This window comes from Rhinoderma darwinii, chromosome 3 (assembly GCF_050947455.1).
Source record: "Rhinoderma darwinii isolate aRhiDar2 chromosome 3, aRhiDar2.hap1, whole genome shotgun sequence".
NCBI classification, from domain to species: Eukaryota; Metazoa; Chordata; class Amphibia; order Anura; family Rhinodermatidae; genus Rhinoderma; species Rhinoderma darwinii.
The window spans coordinates 188,722,667-188,747,930 of NC_134689.1; the positions used below are offsets into that span (position 1 = coordinate 188,722,667).

Consider the following 25,264-nt stretch of genomic DNA (forward strand, 5'->3'; position numbering starts at 1 on the left):
ATAAAAAAATTCTATGTAAAGTAATTGAGTCAAAGATACAGCAGTTGCACGTCCAACTACGTTCCCAACACATCATATTGTCATGATCATAATCCCTTTTTACGCGATGATCACATACAAAATGAAAACCTGCCCACTGTGCCAGAGATACCTACATGTATTTCTAATCTGATTACATCACATAATGACAGTCATTGTGCTTATCCTCAAGGTAATATTGGAAAGTTATCAGTATTCATATGTCCATTTCCCACTATATTATATTTCTATTTGAAAATACTACAATATTAAGACAATACATAGCTATAAAACACAATACAACCCATGTCAGATACATTTGATGACTAGGCTTTTTTACGAATAATGATGGTGCATCTAAAACTGATTATATTTATGCTTATTGAGTTTTTATAGCTTTTGTTTTTTTTCTTGAGTACACTAAATCAGATATTCCTTGTATCAAGCATGAGTGGTCATTAAAGTTAATAGTAATAGAATAGAGAACAAGGTCAAAAACACACAACATAGTCAAGAGCAGTTCTTGTTGATCTAGTAGCTTTAGAAATTAATTGCTTCTAGGAGAGAATATGTTGCATCATGGAGGCACAGAAGGCCTACAGGACTGGCACAAGGACTCATAGTGCATTCCATGTGTATTCATGTGAACAAGAAGCCTAAAGGCCCTTTTACATGGACCAATGATTGGGTGAACGAGCGTTCCTAAATATTGCCCTGTGTAAACAGGGCAAGGATCAGCCGATGAACGAGCAAATGCTGATTGATCGGCTGATCGGATCTTTTATGCAGCTAAAAAAATGGTTGCTAGTCGGCAGCACATGTGTTGCTGACCTGATGAAAATGTATGGGGACAAACGATGTGAAAGTGTGAAACGGACCAAGTCTCAAATAGTCAAGAAAATCACAGTTAGTGACAAATTAGGGAACTGCTGTTATACAATTCCTTAAAGGGGTTGTACAGTTTAAAAAAAACTAATTTTCATCTACCATACTAGGGAATTCTAAGTTAATATTATGGCCCATTACTTTGAATGAGAACTGTGTAATGATTAATTTCCCCTGCGGTGGTGCGGCCACAGATTACAACTGGGTGTCCCATCAGGGAAACACTTTGTGATCAGCTTATTGTTAAGGGACCCTTCTAAGCGCCAAACGTCAAGACAACTCGTTGATTGGTGCTCGTTTGCTCCTTTCACAAGGAGCAATGATTGATTATGTATGGGGACGAGTGATCGTTACTCTGATCGCTCGTCCCCATGCATTACCATCATGTTAGCAGCACATCTCCCTGTGTACACAGGAAGATGTGCTGCCGACTAGCGACCATTTTATCGGCCGCATAAACGAGCTGATCAGCGATGAACGAGTGTTTGCTTGTTCATTGGCTGATTATTGCCCTGTTTATACAGGGAAATAATTGGGAATGAGCATTCATATGAACGCTTGTTTACCTGATCAGTGGCCCATGTAAAAGGACCTTAACCCCTTCCCGACATTTGACGTATCCATATGCCAAAATCAGGTAGGGGAAGTATGGAACGGGCTCACGGAGTGAACCCGTCCCATACGATGCGGGTGTCGGCTCTATGTTACAGCCGACACTTCAGAGTAATGAGTGGGATCGCGCTCGAGTGCGATCCCGCTCGTTTAACTCATTAAATATTGCGGTCAATAGCGACCACTGCGTTTAAATCGTTAGAAAGAGGGGGCGACCCCCCTCTAACAGCTCATCACCCCCCCCCCCCACAATGCAATCGCGGGGTGGCAATGGTTGCCACGGCTGCCTGGGGCCCTAATGAAGGCCCCCAGGTTCCGCCATCTTTGTGGTCCTATTAAGCGCTGCCTCCAGCAGGGCTTAATAGAAGCCTGTCAGAATCACGATATACTGCAATATATTAGTATTGCAGTATATAGAGCGATCGCTGGTTGAAGTCCCCTAGGGATATTAAAAAATATTAAAACTAAAAAAAAAAAAAAACCTTTTCCCATTTTCCCCCTAGAGCATAGTAAAAAAAAAAAAAATAAACATAATTGGTATTGCCGCTTCCATAAAAGTCTGAACTATTACCATATATCATTATTTAACCCGCACGGTGTATGCCGTAAAAAAAATAATGTAAAACGCCAGAATCGCTCTTTTTTCGTCACCTCATCTCTCACAAAAAAATCAAATAAAAAGTGATCAAAACGTCGCATGTATCCCAAAATGGTATTATTAAAAACTACAGCTTATCCCGCAAAAAATAAGACCTCATACCACTTAATAATTTATTTCCAGTTTCCTAGTACATTATATTGCACAATAAATGGTGCTACGAAAAACTACAACTCGTCCCTGCAAAAATCAAGCCCTCATAGGACTATATTGATGGAAAAATAAAAAAGTTATGCCTTTTGGAAGGTGGGGAGGAAAAAACGAAAATTAAAATCTGAAAAATGGCTGCTGCGGGAAGGGGTTAACAAGTAGGGATTGACCGCTTTAATACTGAGTATCAGTGAAGGTTCATTAAAGTCAATCTTATGCTTTAAAATGAAGCTCCAACTGTGTCTAACAATGTCTAAAGAGGCATTCAATGTATACATTTATAATTTCTTTAATTTTGTGTGATTACCTATTTTTGTTGTTTTTCTTCTTTTTCTAGTTTGTTTGTACAGTTCATAAAAGCAAACTCCTGTTGCCACATGGAAACTATTATCAAGTTGCTGTTAGTGGATCTGTCTTTCTTATAAGTATCTGCTATGAATTGACTGTGTGCCTGAATGACTGATTAACATCCTTATACCCCCTGCAGCCCTTCACAATAACACGCATACCCAGTGTAAGTAGGGTTAGGTATTTGTACGTTAATCAGAATGGATGTTCATTTGCCAAGAGTCGGAATGTCCTGGGCATTCACATAAGCTATAATAAGAATTAAAATAAAGCAATATTAGATCCCTCCCCTCCCCCCCACAACAGCTGCTATACTGAATGGAAAAAAAAACAATGGAAATATAGGACAACAATGTCAGATTTTAAATTTTATGATTTTGGATGCTAATCCAATTTGGTGGTTAAACTGAAAATGTAGCTTTTATTGAGACGTATGGAGCTCTACTTGCAGGGGTGAATTATAGGTAGGGCAAAGGGGGCAATTGCCGAGAATCCTTCACCACCCTGTGTTCTCCAGCTCTTCACACTCACTTACAACTTGAGAGTTTGTACACTGTATAGAGCTCTGATCTACTTGCATGGAGCTTAGATGCCCCATCTGCCTGCATTGTTAACTAGAAGAAATGATTATTATTGCCATGGGGAGAAGGGGAGAAGTAGCTGTCAGACTCTTCTGGCTCCTTAAAAAGCAACTTTGCTGACCTTGCTTTCCCCAAAGGCAAACATCAGGGGACAGTGGGGCTGCCTCCTTACACATTAGATGACCCAAAAGCCTTCACGTCTACTTACCCCCAAAATTTTACTTAGTTGATCAGCGCCGCTCCTGAAATACTCTGGTGTCCTCTGCTTTGCCGAAGCAGAAGCCAGGGCTGGTCATGTCAACATGATAACTGAACAGTACTGGTGTGTATAGTAGAAATGTCTTAAGATTTGCTGCATTCTATTTTCCACTCTAAGGGTATGTGCACACGGCAGCGTCCGATACGGCTAAAATTACGGAGCTGTTTTCAGGCGAAAACAGCTCCGTAATTTCAGACGTAATTGCTCGTCCTCGCATTTTGCGAGGCGTCATTGACGGCCGTAATTTAGAGCTGTTCTTCATTGAATTCAATGAAAAACGGCTCAAATTACGTCCAAAGAAGTGTCCTGCACTTCTTTGACGAGACAGTCATTTTACACGTCGTCGTTTGACAGCTGTCAAACGACGACGCGTAAATTACAGGTATCGGCACAGTACGTCGGCAAACCCATTCAAATGAATGGGCAGATGTTTGCCGACGTATTGGAGCCGTATTTTGAGGTGTAAATCGAGGCATAATACGCCTCGTTTACGCCTGAAAATTGTTCGTGTGAACCCAGCCTAACAGTTGCTCCTCAGCATCTGACAACAAGTTTTCATATTAACAACACAGGCTCAGAGTTTGTTTTCAGATGTTAAATGTAAAGCAGCAGATTTCAGCAGTGGTGGACTTGTGCTCAAAGAACAGAAATATCCAAGGCAAAGAAAATGTTTAATTGTGACCATAGATGAACTATAAAATTCACTTCTAGGGAATTAAGTAAAGATTTAATGGTTAAATAAAGTGTCTAAAGAAATTAAAAATGGATTAGGTGCCTTCCATACAAAGCGTAGTATCAATAACTCTAATCAGATAGCTCACTGGGGTTTTAGTGTTGCCAACCTCTTGATTAAAACCTTGAGGATCCATAGTAGGTTGAATTCTTTTTCAACCTCAATCATTGTAAAGTTTCTTGCCACAGTGTTTAACCCATTAGGAGTCAAGTCAAATATTGCTACATCTGTAGCTATGCTGATTCCTAAGCTATAGAAACCAATTAGGAACTCTATTTTTCCAGTCTAAGGGTAAGTCCAAACGTAGCGTAAATGCTGCAAATTTTCTGCAAAGGATTTCATTGCGGAAAATCGGCAGCATATTACAGTAGCAGCAATGTGGATGAGGTTTTAACAAATCCTCATCCACACGCTGTGCGTAAAGAAAAAACAACGAAAAAACGGTATAAATTGACCTGCGGCGCTGTTTTTTAATCCGCAGCATAAATTGACATGCTGCGGATTAAAAAACAGCGCTGGTTTTCTGTTGCCGGTTTCTCCTCATTGAATTCAATAGGGACGTTAAACCTGCAAGAAATAGCAGAGGTTGAAATTTTTGCCGCATAAAACCTGCAAAAACCTGCAAAAAAAAAATACTTATACTTATTCAGAGCCTTACCTATGATCCTGTGCCCAGCTTGACCTCCGGGGATGATGCTTCATCCCATGTAACTGCTGCAGCCAATCACAGGCTGCAGTGGTCACGTGATGAAACGTCATACCAAGTGGCCGGGCTGCAGGACGACAGACGGGCGCGTCGCCATGGCTACGGGTAAGTATAGGCTTTTTTTTTGTGTGTTTTCCGCAGCGGACATTCCGGCCAAAAAACTGCACCACAATTTGGTGCATTTTTTCAGCCGGAATTCCCTGCGGATACCAGGGCGGATACGCTGTGCACTTTTACGGAGCGTATCCGCCCTGTGTGAACATAGCCTAAGGCTTTATTCACGTGGGCACCTATTGTCTCATTGTGTAAGATATATGTTTAGCACCAAAAACAGAATCACTTCCCATTAAGGAAAATTAGAAAAGGTTGATTCCGCATTTTGGTACTAACTATACATTTTGCGCACAATCGTGTTATACACCTGTGGGAATTGGGTTTATTAATGCAGTTTTAGCATGCATTTCTGGAATCCCCTATAAAGGGTTTTGTGGAGTGAAAAGCCTTATAATGATACAGGGCTAACCACATCTTGCTATGTACAGTTAGGTCCAGAATTATTTGGACAGTGACACAATCTTCATGATTTGGGGTCTGCATGCCACCACATTGGATTTGAAATGAAACAACTGAGATGCAATTGAAGTGTAGACTTTCAGGTTTAATTCAGGGGGTTGAACAAAAATATCCTGTGAAACGTTCAGGAATTGCAACCATTTTTCTACACAACCTCCTCATTTCAGGGGCTCAGAAGTAATTGGACAAGTTAACATTACCATAAATAAAATGCTTTTTTTTAATACTTTGTAGAGAATCCTTTGCAGGCAATGACTGCCCCGAAATCTGGAACCCATGGACATCACCAAACGCTGGGTTTCTTTCTTTGTGAAGCTTTGCCAGGCCTTTACTGCAGCTGTCTTCAGTTGCTTGTTTGTGGGTCTTTCTGCCTTAGGGTATGTTCACACGGCGGGGGTCCGTAACGGCTGAAATTACGGGGATGTTTCAGCCTGAAAACATCCCCGTAATTTCAGCCGTACCGGCATGTGCAGGCGCTTGAACGCCGCGTCAATTACGGCCGTAATTAGCGCTGCTATTCATTGGAGTCAATGAATAGCGGCTCCAATTACGGCCAAAGAAGTGACAGGTCACTTCTTCTACGCGGGCGTCCATTTACGCGCCGTCATTTGACAGCGGCGCGTAAATATACGCCTCGTGTGAACAGACAAACGTCTGCCCATTGCTTTCAATGGGCAGATGTTTGTCAGCGCTATTGAGGCGCTATTTTCAGACGTAAATCGGGGCAAAAACGCCCGAATTACGTCCGTAAATAGGCCGTGTGAACATACCCTTAGGGGGAGTTCACACAAGAGTTTTTTGACAAGTTTTTTGACGCGGAAACCACGTCAGAAAACGCGCCAAAAAACGGCCGAAAATGCCTCCCATTGATTTCAATGGGAGGCGGAGGAGATTTTTTTCCCGCGAGCGGAAAAACCGGCTCGCGGGATAAAGAAGGGACATGCCCTATCTTCGGGCGTTTACGCCTCTGACTTCCCATTGACATCAATGGGAGGCAGAGAAAGCGTATTTCGCGGTGATTAATGCCCGCGGTGCTCAATGGCCGCGGGCGAAAAAAGCAGCGAAAATCGGCGTGCAGGCAGAGGAAAATCTGCCTCAAAATTCCAAACAGAATTTTTTAGGCAGATTTTCCTCCTGCAATAAACTCTGTGTGAACCAAGCCGTAAGTTTTGTCTTAAGAAAGTGAAATGCATGCTCGATCGGGATGAGATCTGGTGATTGACTTGGCTATTGCAGAATATTCCATTTCTTTGCCTTAAAAAAAACTCCTGGGTTGCTTTCACAGTATGTTTTGGGTCATTGTCCATCTGTACTGTGAAGTGACGTCCCATAAACCTTGCTGCATTTGGTTGAATCTCAGCAGAAAGTATATCCCTGAACACTTCAGAACTCCTCCGGCTGCTGCTGTCTTCAGTCACATCAATAAACACTAGTGACCCAGTGCCTTTGGCAGCCATGCATGCCCATGCCATCATACTGCCTCCACCATGTTTTACAGAGGATGTCATGTGCTTTGGATCATGAGCCGTTCCAAGCCTTCTCCATACTTTCTTCCTCCCATCATTCTGGTACAGGTTGTTCTTAGTTTCATCTGTCCAAAGAATGCTGTTCCAGAACTGGGCTGGCTTCCTTACATGTTGTTTGGCAAAGTCTAATCTGGCCTTTCTATTTTTGAGGCTGATTAATGCTTTGTACCTTGTGGTGAACCCTTTGTATTAGGCTCTCATGAAGTCTTCTCTTTATGGTAGATTTAGATACCGATACACCTACTTCCAGGAGAGTGTTTTTCACTTGGGTAGATGTTGTGAAGGAATTTCTCTTCACCATGGAATGGATTCTGTGATCATCCACCACTGTGGTCTTCCGTGAACGTCCAGGCCTTTTGGAGTTTACGAGATCACCAGTGCACTCTCTTTTTTCAAGTATGTACCAAACTGATGATTTGGCCACCCCCAACATTTGTGCTATCTCTCTGATGGATTTCTTCATTTTTTTCAACCTAATGATGGTCTGTTTCACTTGCATCGAGACCTCCTTTGACCTCATGTTGTGGATTCACAGCAACAGCTTCCAAATGCAAATGCCACACCTGGAATCAACTCCAGACCTTTTACCTGCTTAATTGATGATGGATTAACGAGGGAATAGCCCATGCAGCCCATTAAATAGCTTGTGAGATAATTGTAAAATTAAGTTTGGTGACCAAGTACGCTCCATAAACCTGCCCCTTGACGTCAGATGCAGGATGTTGTGGACTGGGCTGGGCCTTCTGACCCAGCGCTCACTGACTCAGCGCTCACTCCTATGCGGTACGTCAGAGGGACGAGAGTACTTTTGGACCACATATAAAGTAGGAAGTGGTAGCGCATTATTGGGCGCCATATCCAAAATATCAAGAGACATCATGCTGCCCATCGCTGTTGGAGCACCTTTCTTCAATAACTAGCCAGGCTACATTGACTGGACAATCTTCTGAATCCTGTGGGTTTTCTGATGAATCCTGTCAAAAATTATGGGACAAAACGCATTGGACGCAAAACGTTAGAGGACATTTTTTTAGGGTTAAAACAGTATAGGGCATTTTCCAGACGAGGTTGCCTCTATTGGGGCAGGTGCTTCGTATATGCATAGGGGCTGTATCCTGTGGATAACAAGACTGAATAGCAGTCCAGAATCTAACAGGGCAGAATAGGGACAGTAAATGCGACCTCCCTGTCCATGGATTTCCGGTAGGAGCTACCAGAGTCTCATTTAAATCTGGTAAGATCTTTCCAATTTCTTCTTCTGTAGTCTCACACATTGGTTTGCAGGTAGGACAGCATACATTGGATGATGAAGTTATATTTTTGACTAATATGACCATTATACGTAGATTTGGTCTCTGTGAGTAGGTTTTTGTCTAATGACTTTACTCCTTTGTGTATATATATTGTTTGTCATATGTGCCGAATTATTTTAATTGATATTAGTAAAAAGGTAATGTTGTAGTCATTCATGATGATTTAGTAAATGGATTAAGGTGACTACAGTTACCCAGCCATGCTCTTGTTGACCAATTTTGGGTATACTGCACTATTTGGCTGAATATATGCCAGCACTAATGTCCCAAGCAGTACTACTAACTACAGTGTTCCCCCAAGAATACTAGCCACAGAACACCCAAAAAAATCATGCCACATTATACTCACCTGCTGTAAGCAGAAATTGATATGATCAGTGCAGGATAGAAAACTGGGCTGTCATCAAGTGTTGGCGCTCTTTTCTCTGCATCAGGGGGATGCAGCTGTATGATCTTTCTGTATGATCAACATTATAGCTTGTGACGGCTACTGCTAATGACGTTCGGGGGCATATTAATGCACTTGTCTATGCATAGAAGAGACCTACGCCCTACGCGGCTGCCTCTTCTGCCTAACCTTTACCTGTATCTGGTATCTACTGCTTGTTTTGAATATGAAAAACTCATGCAGCAACTGAACCAACACGGAACTGTGTAAACAGAGTCTAATAAGCATTATACTAGTGAATGCTAATATTTGGTCTGCTGCTGTAAGCTAAATGGTTATGATGTTTACACTTTATAATATTCTTTATAATGTTCAAGTCAAGAGTTGGCATGTAATAAATATATATATCGGAACCCTATTTACTTGGCCTGGCTTTGGTGTGTAGATTTGACCTTTTGTGAAATCTTATTAACAGTAAGTAACACCCTAAGCGGGTGACTCCCACTGTTCTTATCAAATATTTATAATGTTTTTGTAACATTCCTTTTCTTCTGCCCATTAAATCAATAGTCTTAGCATTTTAACAATCAACATGAGCATGACTTGGTAAACACTTAGATGATACAGACTGAAAACCGGGATTGGCTGAAGACTATTGCATAAACTGACAATTCCACATATATACGAAACCTCTTTGTTTTTGAACAAAGGATCGTGTCATGAGGAAGTGGAATTTTTAATATACGTTCTGGCACAGTATCAGTATCAAGCAAGATATGAATTAATAATAAACAGATTAAAGGAAGTTAGCATAAAGACTATCCTCTGGCCTCCTGGTTTAAGCACTTCTCGATATATCCAAAATTTTAATCTGCAAATTCATTTTTACAAATTAAATAACATTCTCGTTATAAAATACAAAATGCCACTATGGTGAGAAATATTGAGCTTTAAAATGAAGTTCCACTTTTGAATTGGAGGTTGCAATAATTCTTTCACTCTGGCCACTGAGCCTCACAATAGACTGAAGTCCCTTTTACATGGCAAACGAGCCTTCATAGGAACAATTGTTCCTGATAGCTCTGTGTAAAAGGGGCAACGATCAGCCGATGAACGAGAAAACGCTTGTTCATCAGCTGATCTGATCTTTTATGCGTTTCAAAAATGCATCACTATTCGGCAGCACGCCTCTTTGTGTAAACAGGTGAAGTGCTGCCGACATAATGCAAATGCATGGGGACGAACTATCATAGTAACGATCATTCTTCCCCATACAGCAGTGATTGTTGCACCTTGTGATTGGAGTGCGATAAACATGCTGGTCAGGCCTTGTAAAAGTACCTTGACACTTCCTGTTCTATACGGATCTCTTCTCAGCAGTCATCTCATTATCACAGACATAATTACAATGGAAGGTAACACCTCTATATAGATCAGGGGTCTCAAGCACGCGGCCCCTGGGGCTGTCATCTGCGGCCCGCGGGACACAGAGCCGCTAGTACAGACTCTGCTCCGAGACTCCGGAATTCCCTGACATCGCTGTCCACATATGAACAGCGATGTCTGGGGCTTCCCCAGAGCCAGAGTCCCGTGCAGAGCGCTAGTACAGGCTCTGCTCCGGGACTCTGTGGAATTCCCTGACATCGCTGTCCATATATGGACAGTGTGTCCGGGTCTTCCCCAGAGCGGAAGTCCCGGACAGAGCGCTAGTATCGGCTCTGCTCCAGGACTCTGTGGAATTCACTGACATCGGTGTTCATGTTTGGACAGTGTGTCAGGGTCTTCCCCAGATCGGATACCCGGGCAGAGCGCTTGTATCGGCTCTGCTCCGGGACTCTGTGGAATTCCCTGACATCGGTGTTCATGTTTGGACACACAATGTCTGCGGCTTCCCCAGAGCCGGAGTCCAGGGCAGAGCGCTAGTATAGGCTCTGCTCCGGGACTCTGTGGAATTCCCTGAAATCGGTGTTCATGTTTGGACAGTGTGTCAGGGTCTTCCCCAGATCGGATACCCGGGCAGAGCGCTTGTATCGGCTCTGCTCCGGGACTCTGTGGAATTCCCTGACATCGGTGTTCATGTTTGGACACACAATGTCTGGGGCTTCCCCAGAGCCGGAGTCCCGGGCAGAGCGCTAGTATAGACTCTGCTCTAGGACTCTGGGGAAGCCTCTGACATCGCTGTCCATACATCGACAATAATGTCAGGGGCTTCCCCAGAGCAGGAGTCCCAGTGATGTCAGGAGCACAGTTGGAGTCCTAGGAAGAGCCTACTAGCGCTCTGCCCGGGACTCCAGCTCTGGTGTTGCCCCTGACATCTCTGTCCATATATGGACAGTGATGTCAGGAGCAGAGCTGGAATCCCAGGCAGAGTGCTAGAAGCGGCTCTCCTCCGGGACTCCAGCTCTGGGCATTCCCCTGACATCACTGTGGCAGCATCTGCGGAGAGCACTGTGGCAGCATCAGCGGAGGGCACTGTGGCAGCATCTGCGAAGGGCACTGTGGCAGCATCTGCGGAGGGCACTGTGGCAGCATCTACGGAGGGCACTGTGGCAGCATCTACGGAGGGCACTGTGGCAGCATCTACGGAGGGCACTGTGGCAGCATCTACGGAGGGCACTGTGGCAGCATCTACGGAGGGCACTGTGGCAGCATCTACGGAGGGCACTGTGGCAGCATCTACAGAGGGAACTGTGGCAGCATCTACAGAGGGCACTGTGGCAGCATCTACAGAGGGCACTGTGGCAGCATCTACAGAGGGCACTGTGGCAGCATCTACAGAGGGCATTGTGGCAGTATGTACAGAGTACACTGTGGCATAGGGGCGTGTTGCATTATCTACAGAGGGCACTGTAGCATTATCTACAGAGGGCACAGTGGCATTATCTAGGGGTGTGTGACGTTATCTACAGAGGGCACTGCAGCAGCATCTACAGAGGGCACTGTGGCAGCATCTACAGAGGGCACTGTGGCAGCATTTACAGAGGGCACTGCGGCAGCATCTACAGAGGACACTGCGGCAGCATCCACAGAGGACACTGCGGCAGCATCCACAGAGGGCTCTGCGGCAGCATCCACCGAGGGCACTGCGGCACTATCTAAAAAGGGGCTGCCCAATCTTGACATGTGTGTCTGCCAAACGCTGCTAAATGAGCTGCCGGATTGCATTTAGCCACACTTATGGAAAACTGGATTGTTGAAATAAGAATGTGGAGAAAAATCTCTAATTTTAAACCTAGCGGTATTATTATAGTAATGTAGTATTATTATTATAGTAATATAGTGTTATAGTAGTTCAAATAACTAATTGATTAATAATAATTTTGTACTGTATCAAATTTGAAAGTAATGCGGCCCGTCAACTTCCCATTTTTTCTATATGCGGCCCACTTACCTGGCCGAGCTTGAGACCCCTGATATAGATAATACATGATCCACCATTCATAATAGACTGACACTTCCTATTCTGTAGAGATCACTTCTGAGCAGTAATCTCATTATCATCACAGGCAGGATTACAATGAGGGGTAACATCTCTATATAGATAATACATGATCCACCATTCATAATAGACTGACACTTCCTGTTCTGTAGGGATCACTTTTCAGCAGTCATCTTTTTATCATCTCAGGCAGGATTACAATGCAAGGTAACACCTCTATATAGGTAATACAGGATCCACCATTGACAATACAGCCAATGAACGAGAAAAGGCTTGTTCATCGCTGATCCGATCTTTTATGCGGCTCAAAAATACATCACTATTCGGCAGCACACCGCTTTGTGTAAACAGGTGAAGTGCTGCCGACATAATGCAAATGCATGAGATCACTTCTCAGTAGTCATCTCATTATCATCACAGACAGAATTACAATGGAAGGTAACACCTCTATATAGATAATACATGATCCACCATTCATAATAGACTTGACACTTCTTCCTGTTCTGTAGGGATCACTTTTCAGCAGTAATAGCATTATCATCTCAGGCAGCATTACAATGGAAGGTAACACCTCTATATAGATAATACAAGATCCACAATTGACAATACAGCCGAAGAACGAGAAAACGCTTGTTCTTTAGCTGATCCGATCTTTTATGCGGCTCAAAAAATGCATCACTATTCGGCAGCACACGTCTTTGTGAAGTGCTGCCAACATAATGCAAATGCATGGGGACGAACTATCATAGTAACGATCATTCTTCCCCATACAGCAGTGATCGTTGCTCCTTGTGATTGGAGTGCGATAAACATGCTGGTCAGGCCTTGTAAAAGTACCTTGACACTTCCTTTTCTATAGGGATCTCTTCTCAGCAGTCATCTGATTATCTCAGACAGAATTACAATGGAAGGTAACACCTCTATATAGATAATACAGGATCCACCATTCATAATAGACAGACACTTCCTATTCTGTAGAGATCACTTCTCAGCAGTCATCTCATTATCATCACAGGCAGGATTCCAATGAGAGGTAACACCTCTAAATAGATAACACAGGATCCACCATTCATAATAGGCAGACACTTCCTATTCTGTAGAGATCACTTCTCAGCAGTCATCTCATTATCATCTCAGGCAGCATTACAATGGAAGGTATCACCTATATATAGATAACACAGGATCCACCATTCATAATAGACTGACACTTGCTGTTCTGTAGAGATCACTTCTCAGCAGTCATCTTATTATCATCACAGGCAGGATTACAATGGAAGGTAACACCTCTATATAGATAATACATGATCCAACATTCATAATAGACTGACACTTCCTGTTCTGTAGAGATCTCTCTTCTCAGCAGTCATCTCATTATCACCTCAGACAGAATTACAATGGAAGGTAACACCTCTATATAGATAATAAATGATCCACCATTCATAATAGACTGACACTTCCTGTTCTGTAGAGATCTCTCTTCTCAGCAGTCATCTCATTATCATCTCAGGCAGGATTACAATGGAAGGTAACACCTCTATAATACAGGATCCACCATTGACAATAGGTGATGGACACAGCTCCACTCTTATCCCTTCCTGCACAATGACCTCTGCACAAATCACAGAGCATGCCTCGAAAACTCTCCCATACAAGTCAATGGTCCCCTAGTGTTCACAGGGTCCTATGGCTATGTGGTTGCTGTAAAGCATTTTTCTAAATGCAGTTAACAACAGTTAAGGCGAGATGGCTGCCCCCATAATCATGTCAGAAAATAGAATTAAAAATCTACAATTAAAATAAATAAATATAGACTAGAAAAAAAGATTATATTTCACTTTCTGGTTTCAATGATTAAATAATGAAATAAAAAATAAATAAATAATAGAATAATATATATATATATATATATATATATATATATATATATATATATTGTAGCAATGTAGCTACTAAAGAGCAGGATTTTTGCCCAGAATTATATATTTAGAAGGAATGTTACAATAGAAAGTATGGTCTTGAGAAAAGTAAAAGTTCCACTTCGTCTTCAGGACAGTCCAGGGTTTGGGCTGCCTTAGGAGTCTCATTAGCTGCCAGCTGTGAAGTTTCCTTTAACCCCACCGACCACCCAACGTAGATTAATGGGCTGCAGCGTTGGTCCTTGTGCCTGCAGCCCGTTAATCTACGTGTGCTCCTAACAGAGCACACAGGTACTCCCAACAGCCCGGCATCTCCCAATACGGGCTGCTACTAGCAGCCTTAGTACTGGGGGAAAACATTGGGTCGAATCACAGCCGTGATCCCCTCCAATTAACCCTTTTAATGTGACGGTCAATAGCGACTGCCGCATTTAACTTGTTATAACATCGGCACGACGCGGCGCGATTGCAGGGGCCGATTGTTGCTATGGCTATCTATGGACGGCGATTAGGTCCTGCTAGAGGCAGGATCTAATATGCCCCCTGTCAGTGTGAAAATGACAGGTATGATACCCTACAATACATAAGTATTGCAGGGTGTTATAACAACGATCAAACAATTGAATCTTCAAGTCCTTAGTGGGACTAAAAAAAAGAAAAGTTACAAAAAAAATTATAAAAGTAAAAAATAATAAAATAAAAAATCGCCCTATTAGAAAAAAATGAAAAAATAAATAAACTAAGCATAATTGGTATCGCCGCGTTCATAAGGGCATGAACTATAAAAATATACTGTCATGTATCCCGCACGGTGACCGCCATAAAATAACCCAACAAAACGATACCGGAATCGCTATTTTTATGCTCTTCAGCTCCCCAAAATTTTTTATAAAAGGGGTTAAAAAAGTTGCATGTACTCAAAAATTGTACCAATAAAAACTAGTTTGTTCCGCAAAAAATAAGCTCTCACACAACTTTCTTGATGAAAAAATAAAAAAGTTGTAGCTCTTAGAATATGGCGACACAAAAACAAAATAATTGTTTTAAAACCGTGATTTTATCGTGCAAACACCATAAAACATAAAAAAGCTATATACATATGGCATCGCCACAATCGCATCGACCCACAGAATAAATTAAATATGTAAATTATTGTGCGCGGTGAACGCCGTAAAAAAAAAGAATAAAAACAACGTTTTGACGGCCTAATTATACTAATTTCAGCAAAAAAAAACGATGGGATAAAAATGCTCACTATACCCCTAGATAAATTCTTTTTAGGGCTGTGGTTTCTCAAATGGGGTCACTTCTGGGGGGTGTCCACTGTTTTGGTCCCTCAGGGGCTTTCCAAATGCGACATGACACCCGAAACCCAATCCAGCAAACTTGAGCTCCAAAAGCCATATAGCACTTCTTTACTTCTGAGCCCTGTCGTGTGTCCAAACAGCCGTTTATTACCACATATGGGGTATTGCCGTAATCAGGAGAAATTGCTTTACAAATGTTGGGGTGCTTTTTCTTCTTTATTCCTTGTAAAAATTGATAATTTCTAAATTTTATTGGAAAAAATTTAGATTTTAATTTTTACGGCCTAATTCTGCTAAATTCAGATAAAAAACTGTGGGGTTAAAATGCTCACAAATCCCCTTGATGAATTCCTTGAGGGGTGTAGTTGTGTCTTTTTGGGGTGTTTCCACTATTTTGGCCCCACAAGACCTCTTCAAACCTGACATGGTGCCTAAAATATATTCTAATAAAAAGGAGGCCCCAAAGTCCTCTAGGTGCTCGTTTGCTTCTGAGGCTGGTGCTTCAGTTCATTAGCACACTAGGGCCACACGTGGGATATTTCTAAAAACTGCAGTATCTGGGCAATAAATATTGAGTTGCGTTTCTCTGGTAAAACCTTTTGTGTTACAGAAAATAATGGATTAAAATGGATTTTCTGACAAACAAAAGAAATTTGTAAATCACCCTTCTAATTTGCTTTAATTCCTGTGAAACACCTAAAGGGTTAAGAAACTTTCTAAATGCTGTTTTGAAAACTTTGAGGGGTGCAGTTTTTAAAATTGGGTGACTTATGGGGGTTTGTAATATATAAGGCCCTCAAAGCCACTTCAGAACTGAACTGGTACCTATAAAAATAGGTTTTGGAAATTTTATTGAAAATGTGAGAAATTGCTGCTAAAGTTCTAAGCCTTGTAACGTCCTAGAAAAAAAAAAGGCTGGTAAAAAAATGATGCCAACTTAAAGTAGACATATGGGAAATGTTAATTAGTAACTATTTTGTGTAGTATTGCTATCTGTTTTACAAGCAGATACATTTAAATTTAGAAAAATGCAATTTTTTTAAAATTTTCTCTAAAGTTTGGTGCTTTTCACAAACAAATACTAAATTTATTGATTACATTTTTCCACTAACATAAAGTACAATATGTGACAAGAAAACAATCTCAGAATCGCTTGTATAGGTAAAAGCATTCCCAAGTTATTACCACATAAAGTGACACGTCAGATTTGAAAAAATCGGCTGCGTCCACAAGGCCAAAACGGGCTCAGTCCTGAAGGGGTTAAGAATGGTGTGATCTATTCACACAGGGCTCCCAGTCTGTGGAAGACAGGCACTGCCAGCCTGTGGAGTCAGAAGTTCTGGTAAGAACACATGTTTGTTGTGAGGTGCTGGGCAGAAGGCCTTTCACTCTGATAGCGAGGGAAGCTGTATGTTTAGTTAGAGGCTGGACGGCCTAGGGTTTAGGCAGTGGCGTAACTACCACCGTAGCAGCCGCTATGGCTGCTACAGCGCGACGCCACTGAACACTACTGCTGAGCAGGGAGGTATCTCCCCGCTCTGCCATTAAACAAAAGACATGTATCCCCTATCAGAATGTACTGACCACTCTGCTGATTTACAAAATCCCATTTACTACTGACTACAAAAAATTTGTGTTATGGTAGTCTGTAGTTGAAGGATCATTACATGTGTATGGCAGTCTGCGGTTGAAGGATTATTTGATTTTAAAATCTGCATCAAATCTGCCACGTCTGGACGCACCCTGAGGGTATGTTCACACGGCAGCGTCCCTTACGGCTGACATTACGGGGCTGTTTTCAGGGGAAAACAGCTCCGTAATTTCAGGCGTAATGGCATGTTGAGGCGCTTTTTCGCTGCGTCAATTACGGACGTAAATGGAGCTGTTTTTCCATGGAGTCAATGGAAAACGGCTCCATTTAACGTCTGAAGAAGTGACAGGCACTTCTTTAACGCGGGCGTCTATTTACGCCCCGCCTTTTGACAGCGGGGCGTTAAAAAAAAGACCGTCGGAACAGAACTCCGTAAGACCCATTCAAATGAATGGGCAGATGTTTGCCGACGCTATCGAGCCGCATTTTCGGACGTAAATCGAGGCGGAAAACACCCGAATTACGTCCGTAAATAAGCCGTGTGAACATACCCTTAGGCTATGTTCACACTGAGTTTTTTTGCAGGCAGAAAATTCTGCCTCAAAATCCCGTCTGGAATTTTGAGGCAGCTCTTGATCTGCCTGCACGCCGTTTGCCACGTTTTTCATGGCGGTTTTTGCCCACGGCCATAAATCGCTGCGGCCAAAAAACGCCACGAAATACGCTTTCTCTGCCTCCGATTGATGTTAATGGGAGGTCAGAGACGTAAACACCCAAAGATAGGGCATGGCGCTTCTTTTTGCTGCGAGTCGGCCGTTTTTTGGCACGTTTTCCGACGCGGTTTCCGCGTCAAATAACTCAGTGTGAACTGGCCCCTACAGACCCAGTTCTGCTCTTAGCTAAGAAGTGAATCCAATTGTATCCAATGCAATGCTCTAAAGTATGAGCTAAGTACATAACCAGCAGCTGCACGAATCTCTAGTAGTTTACTACAATGTATCATGTATTCAAAGTATCTGGAGTCCCGACTGCTTAAAGAGGCTCTGTCACCAGATTTTGCAACCCCTATCTGCTATTGCAGCAGATAGGCGCTGCAATGTAGATTACAGTAACGTTTTTATTTTTAAAAAACGAGCATTTTTGGCCAAGTTATGACCATTTTTGTAATTATGCAAATGAGGCTTGCAAAAGTCCAAGTGGGTGTGTTTAGAAGTAAAAGTCCAAGTGGGCGTGTATTAGGTGCGTACATCGGGGCGTTTTTAATACTTTTACTAGCTGGGCGCTGTGAAGAGAAGTAACATCCTCTTCTCTTCAGAACGCCCAGCTTCTGACAGTGCAGATCTGTGACGTCACTCACAGGTCCTGCATCGTGACGGCCACATCGGCAGCAGAGGCTACAGTTGATTCTGCAGCAGCATCAGCGTTTGCAGGTAAGATCGACTTACCTGCAAACGCTGATGCTGCTGCAGAATCAACTGTAGCCTCTGGTGCCGATGTGGCCGTCACGATGCAGGACCTGTGAGTGACGTCACAGATCTGCACTGTCACAAGCTGGGCGTTCTGAAGAGAAGAGGATGTTACTTCTCATCAGAGCGCCCAGCTAGTGAAAGTATTAAAAACGCCCCGATGTACGCACATAATACACACCCACTTGGACTTTTACTTTTAAACACACCCACTTGGACTTTTGCAAGCCTCATTTGCATAACTACAAAAATGGTCATAACTTGGCCAAAAATGCTCGTTTTTTTTAAAATAAAAACGTTACTGTAATCTACATTGCAGCGCCTATCTGCTGCAATAGCAGATAGGGGTTGCAAAATCTGGTGACAGAGCCTCTTTAACTCACAGAGCATTTCTTATACTAGACACAATTGTATTGACTTGTCAGATGAGAGCAGAATTAGCTATGTATGGGGTTTGCTGCTTCTGAGGCCTGATTTACACGAGCGTGTGCGTTTTGCGCACGCAAAAAAACGCGGCGTTTTGAGTGCGCAAAAGGCACATAACAGCTTCGTGTGTCATCAGCGTATGATGCGCGGCTGCGTGATTTTCGCGCAGCCGCCGTCATTATGACACTCCGTTTGGATGTTTGTAAACAGAAAAGCACGTGGTGCTTTTCTGTTTACATTCAGAGTTTGACAGCTGTTGCGCGAATCACGCAGTTCGCACGGAAGTGCTTCCGTGCGGCATGCGTGGTTTTCACGCACCCATTGACTTCAATGGGTGCGTGATGCGCGAACAGCGCACAAAGATAGGACATGTCGTGAGTTTTTTTCAGTGGACTCACACGGAGTAAAAATCACGGACATGTCTGCACGGCCCCATAGACTAATAAAGGTGCGTACGACACTCTTGAAAAGCGCGTCGCACGCACGTATATCACGCTCGTGTAAACGAGGCCTGAATGTAACCAAGAAGGTTCTCATTCCCTTACAGCAAACAAAGATCTTTAGGCTCAGTTCTGTGTTGCTAATTTCTGTTATTTTGCACCCTCATAGAACTATCATGGGTTTCGTTGAGTTTACCAGGCAAAAGAGCGCTGCACACTGCAATATTTTGTTTGCCATTTTTTACCTGATCTGCGACAAAGGCTCCTAACAAAACTTGCAACACAGAAGTGAACACAGGTTTTCCAGCCATTGATGGCCTATACTGAGGATAGGCCTTTCATTTTTAATGGCTCGAAAATCCCTTTAAAATTTCGAGGGATTGAAACCTAAAGTATATTAGAAAGTTGTTTACTTAGAAAGTTAAAATACCCTGGATTCTGTAAGGTTAAGTTAACTGTTATATTCTTGTATTATTGGTTAATAATTATTTTACTGCAAATGATAAGCATTAGGAAAACTTGACTTTGAGAAACGCTTAATTCTCTCAACATGTTAGTTTTAGTATTCTAATATATTTTGTTTTGTAGAGTACTAACTGACCTTTTATAGAATACACTCATATAAACTTTGGGTCTCCATTCAATAAAGAAAGCTTATGAAAAATTCATTTGAATGAGATGCTGTGCCATACATTTTTCATAAGTCTGCTCCATCAGAATAAAAGACCTGGACATATAACCAGATGGTCGCCTTAACTGGGAGTAATATGTTTCATACTGTACACCTTGCTGTTTAATAGCTGACAAGCAATTGAGGATTTTCATTTGCATTTGCTTTAAACATCATTATTTTAATATCCATAATAACGGCAATAAGCTGGCCGCTTTTTGACGAAATATCTGAATAGAATTATTATTGTATTACTGAGTTGACATTTAATAAACTGTTCCAGGTATCTGTAATGGAATACTGGATGTGATGTACATGGAAGAGGTGATGTACATATCTAACAAATTGTGATACGTTCACTTTATCTCCACACACATTTCTGCATATAAGAAAAAAGAGTCTACTTTGTCTCGATGTGTCTCATAGACTTGCATTAAGAGACTCACCACTGGCTTCTACAGTAGACGCTGCAGGATTTGAGTTATCTGAAATAAGATCACGTGATCCCATGGCAGCCCGGAACGAAGCAATGTCCCATGAAATATAGCACCAGATAAGTTAATGCACATGCCTACATTATACTACTGTACATTACATTTCCAAATGGGGGGGGGGGGGGCGGAGTGCTTCTTTAAGCGAGCCATGATAGGTACGACGGATCCATTTTCAAATGAATCCCAACATGTCCTCACAGATTCCATGGACTTATAATGGGGTCCATCAATTTTCTGGTACTTTTGATGACAAGAATAGTACTGCAGGTTACACTATTTTTGCCAGGAGCATAGTTAGAGATAGCAGTTGCCAGAGGGGACCAATCTGCCACATAAGAACACACCAGTACTAAGAATGGCCCATATAACGCATGGGATGAACCCACGATCTACAGGTTATGACTCCAATTCTTGCTGTCAATAACAAGGAAACCCTGATGGAATTTAACACAGCACCATGAATAGAGTTTTAGAAGGTATGTTTATATATATATATATATATATATATATATATATATATATATATATATATACACTTCTATTATGGAATTAGGATATAAAAGCTTGCTTTAATTTGGAAAACACTATGGGGGGAATTAATTATTCTTTCTAGAAACGTTGCAAATGCCTCAAAAGTCACAATGCGGGCAAACAATATTGTGACTTTCGCAAAAGGGAGTGTGGCCTAACCAAATTTACTATCATTTACGCCAAAATTGTACACAGTAATCCATGTGTTGTCTAGTATGTAAATTTTATCGCAAATCTACTTCAGCTCATAGCTGGCGTAGATTTGACTTTCTGGCGCACGGATGGCCAGGGATGTGCCTATTAATAAATTAGGATCCTTTTATTCCAGAGTGTTTTAGATTAGATTCCAGGGGAAATTAAAGCCATGAGGAAGGACGTGTAGAGCGTCTGAAACGCGTAGGCACCTATCTACCTATCTCTAAACTCAACACTCGGGATCGATTTTGTTTTAATATCCCAATAAAATTGGAACCATGTTCTATTTTAAATGATTGCGCTGGATCCCCTACTGTTGTTCGTTTTTTCCTGTCTTCAACACCGTGAGCCGTCACGGAGATCCACGCGCAGAGCGCAGAAAATCTGCATCCAAGGTGAGCTGGAGGATCCCTCCCACAGTTCCATTTGTTTTAGATTAAGACTAGCGTCTGAAAGACCAATCTCAATAACTTTTTCTTTGTCCAGTGTCTATTAACCAAGGCTAGCTCGGACACATCTCATGTTTCTGCTCTTGAACATGAACCAAATTTACTGCTGCGCAATCCAGTGCTGAATTAATCGGCAGTAATAGGAAGTCTATTTGTAATTTGTTAATTGAAATAATGATGTGTGAACATAGAAGTTTGCGCAAGGAAGAGCTTTTACTGAAACACCTAAAAAATCTTTAAAGTGTAGCTAAACGTTTGACAAACTTCTGACATGTGATAGTGACATGTCAGAAGTTTGGCTTGGTGGGATCTGGGCACTGAGACCCTCACCAATCGCTAGAACAAAGCAGCTGAAGCGCTCATGTGAGCGCTCAACAGCTTTGTGTCTGTTCGGCTTTTTCCGGAAATAAATGCATCGTGTACGGACTCAATAGAAACTCTGTGAGCCGGTACTCCAATACATCGGCTTTCCGGAAAAAGCCGAACAGACACGAAGCAGCTGAGCACTCACACGAGCACTTCAGCTACTTCGTTCTAGCGATTGGTGGGGGTCTCAGAGCTCGGACCCCCACCAATCCATCACTATGACATGTCAGAAGTATGTCAAATGTTTAGCTACACTTTAAGTACAAAAAGATATTTGGAATTGGCCATTTAGTGGTCTACCTGTTGAAAATTCAATTCATTTAAACATACCTCAATTATTACAGCATATCTTATGTGAGATACATTCAGGTTTAACTACTTGTTCATGCACTTAGACGCCTAAAAATAACTCAAAATTGACCATACAGAACAAAATCTTCATTAGGACAGGATCACACACGCAGTTTTTGTCTTGGTTTTCTTTTAACCCCTTGGCGACATACGATGTACTATTACTGAGATGTCACCAAGGGAAGTATGGAGCGCGCTCAGGGGGCTGAGCGCGCTCCATACTCGGCGGGTGACGGCTGTGTTATACAGCCGACAACTCACTCCAGCGGGCGGAATCAAAGTTCACTGTGATTCCGCCCATTTAACACTTTAAATGCCACGGTCAATCGTGACCAATGCATTTAAATTGTTAGAATCAATGGGGCGCACCCTCAAACACGCCATCGTGCCCCCCCACGGCGCGATTGTCCATTTACAATGGATGTTATGGCAGCCTGGGGGCCCAATAAGGGCCCCCGGGGCTGCCATCTTTGTGCTCCTTTGAAGATCTGCCTCTGGCAGGGCTTCAAACGAGACTATCCGTATCACGATATACTGTAATACATTAGTATTGCAGTATATCATGCAAGCGATCCAACGATTGCTGGTTCAAGTCTCCCAGAGGGACTAATAAAAAAAGGAAAAAAAACAGTTAAATAAAGGGGGTTTTTTTATGTTTAAAAAAAAAAAAGGATTAAAAGTTAGAAAAAAAACCTTTTCCCATTTTTCCCCTAGAGTAATGTTAAAAAACATAAAAGTTAACATAACTGGTATCGCCGCATCCGTAAAAGTCCAAACTATTGCAATATAGCATTGTTTAACCCGCTCGGTGATCGCCGTAAAAATAAAACTTTATAAAACACACAAATTTCTGTTTCTTGGTCACCTTAGCTTTTCAAAGAATGAAATAAAAAGTGATCAAGAAGTCGCATATACCCCAAAATGGTATCGGTATGGTATCAAAACTACAGCTCAACCTCGCAAAAATTAAGCCCTCACATCGCTAAATTGACGGTAAAATAAAAAAGTTATGGCTCTCAGAATATGGTGGCATAAAACATTTTTTTTTTTAGCAAATAGTTGTTGTTTTTTAAGGGTATGTTCACACGCTTAGCAAAAAACGTCTGAAAATACAGAGCTGTTTTCAAGGGAAAACAGTTTTTAAGCCACTCGCGATTTTCGCAGCATTTTTTGCGGATGTTTTTGGCGCTGTTTTCTTTAGAGTCTATGAAAAATGGCTAGAAAAACGTCTCAATAAGTGATATGCACTTCAATTTCGCAGCCGCGTAAACAAAACGACCCGTCGGAACAGAACACCATTTTTCCCATTGCAATCAATGGGCAGCTGTTTGGAGGCGTTCTGCTTCTGATTCTTCGGCTGTTATTCGGCCATTTACGGCCCGAAAAACGTCCGAAAATAGCCCGTGTGAAAATACCCTAAAAGTGATAAAACATATAAATTTGAAATTGCCGTAATCGTATCAACCTGTAGATTAAGGTGCACATGTAATTTTTAACACCTGATGGACGCCGTAAAAACAAAACCCCACAAAAATGGCGTAATTGCTGTTTTTTCTCATTTCACCCCACAAATAATTTGTTTTCAGCTTCCCAGTACATTATGCGGTACTATAAACGGTGCCATGACAAAGTACAACTTGTCCTGCAGAAAACAAGCCCTCATACGACTATGTCGACAAAAAAACAAAGAAGTTATGGCTTTTGGAAAGCGGGGAGGAAAAAACAAAAATGAAAAAATTTAAATTGGCCGTGTCTCCCAAGTCAGAAGTGGATCCAAAAGAAGAAAAGACTGACTCATCTCTTCTTTGTCCACTCCTGTGTTAGGCTAGAAACATCACCAAAAACTGCATAAAAACTATGCATGTGATCCTGGACTCAAGCAATCAGTGGCATTCCATAGGGTTAAATGGTAAATACATGCGCAGGATGACCAGGCATGAATGCTATCTTCTGACCATGCAACTAGTCTGCCACAAATTGCCTTATCAGACTTGGCCATAACCTTGGTTGCCCTTGTATGATTACTAATAGAACATCTAATATAATTCCATTGCCTACTGTATATCATTATTACATCCTGCATACAATAATGTGCCCTCTTAGGTACTCACCTTTCAGTTGACCATAGAAGGACAGGTACATGACTTAAAGGGTTGACTCCGGTAGCACAGATACAAGACAAGAGCAAAAGCCCAGTTATAAGCTGCATGTCTGCAAGCAGAGGAGAACTAAGAATGATCCTGCACTGGTAAGTAAGCCATATGAAAGAAGAAAACCAGTTATAGCTGCAGCTTCTGGTTAGTACCGAGACAGAGTGCATGCTGTTTTGGGTAAACAAGAGGCAGCTTGTATATATAATAAAAAGACCAGCCCCTGGTTTGTTTTGTCTTGAGGCCCACTGAAAAGGGAACTGGTGCACAAAAAAGGGAGTTTAATATTTTTTATATGAGGTTTCATTAATAATTGTGCTAACAGATCTTCGTAACTTACCGATTTGTTTTTAATTTTTTTTAAATGGGATTTTTTCACAAAAGAATGCCTAATAAGTTAACGTACATGAAAATAAATTCAACTTTTTAAGAACACCATTTGTCAGGATAGTGTAACCTCTTTGTGAATGACTTCTTGCTCAAAGCATTATTAGGCTATGTTCACACGGAGTATTTTGGGGGAGGAATATCTGCCTCAAAGCTCCAAACGGAATTTTGAGGCAGATATTCCTCCCCCAAAATACTCCGTGTGAATAGCAATGATCGCGCCGTTTTTCGCCCGCGGCCATTGAGCGCCGCGGGCAGAAAACACGCTTTCTCCTGCCTCCCATTGAAGTCAATGGGAGGTCGGAGGCGGAAGCGCCCGAAGATAGGGCATGTCGC

The 25,264-nt window shown here is 42.0% G+C and overlaps 1 protein-coding gene across 1 annotated transcript in view; it reads right to left on the reverse strand.

The window, feature by feature from the left end:
* The window catches only part of LOC142747938 (V-type proton ATPase subunit S1-like), a 146,766-nt gene extending 122,113 nt beyond the window's left edge, over nucleotides 1-24,653 (reverse strand). The window contains exon 1 of the mRNA XM_075855054.1: nucleotides 24,503-24,653. Coding sequence (XP_075711169.1) covers nucleotides 24,503-24,600 — 98 coding nt within the window. The 5' untranslated portion in view covers nucleotides 24,601-24,653. The remainder of the gene's footprint in view (nucleotides 1-24,502) is intronic.
* Between the last annotated feature and the right edge of the window lie 611 nt (nucleotides 24,654-25,264).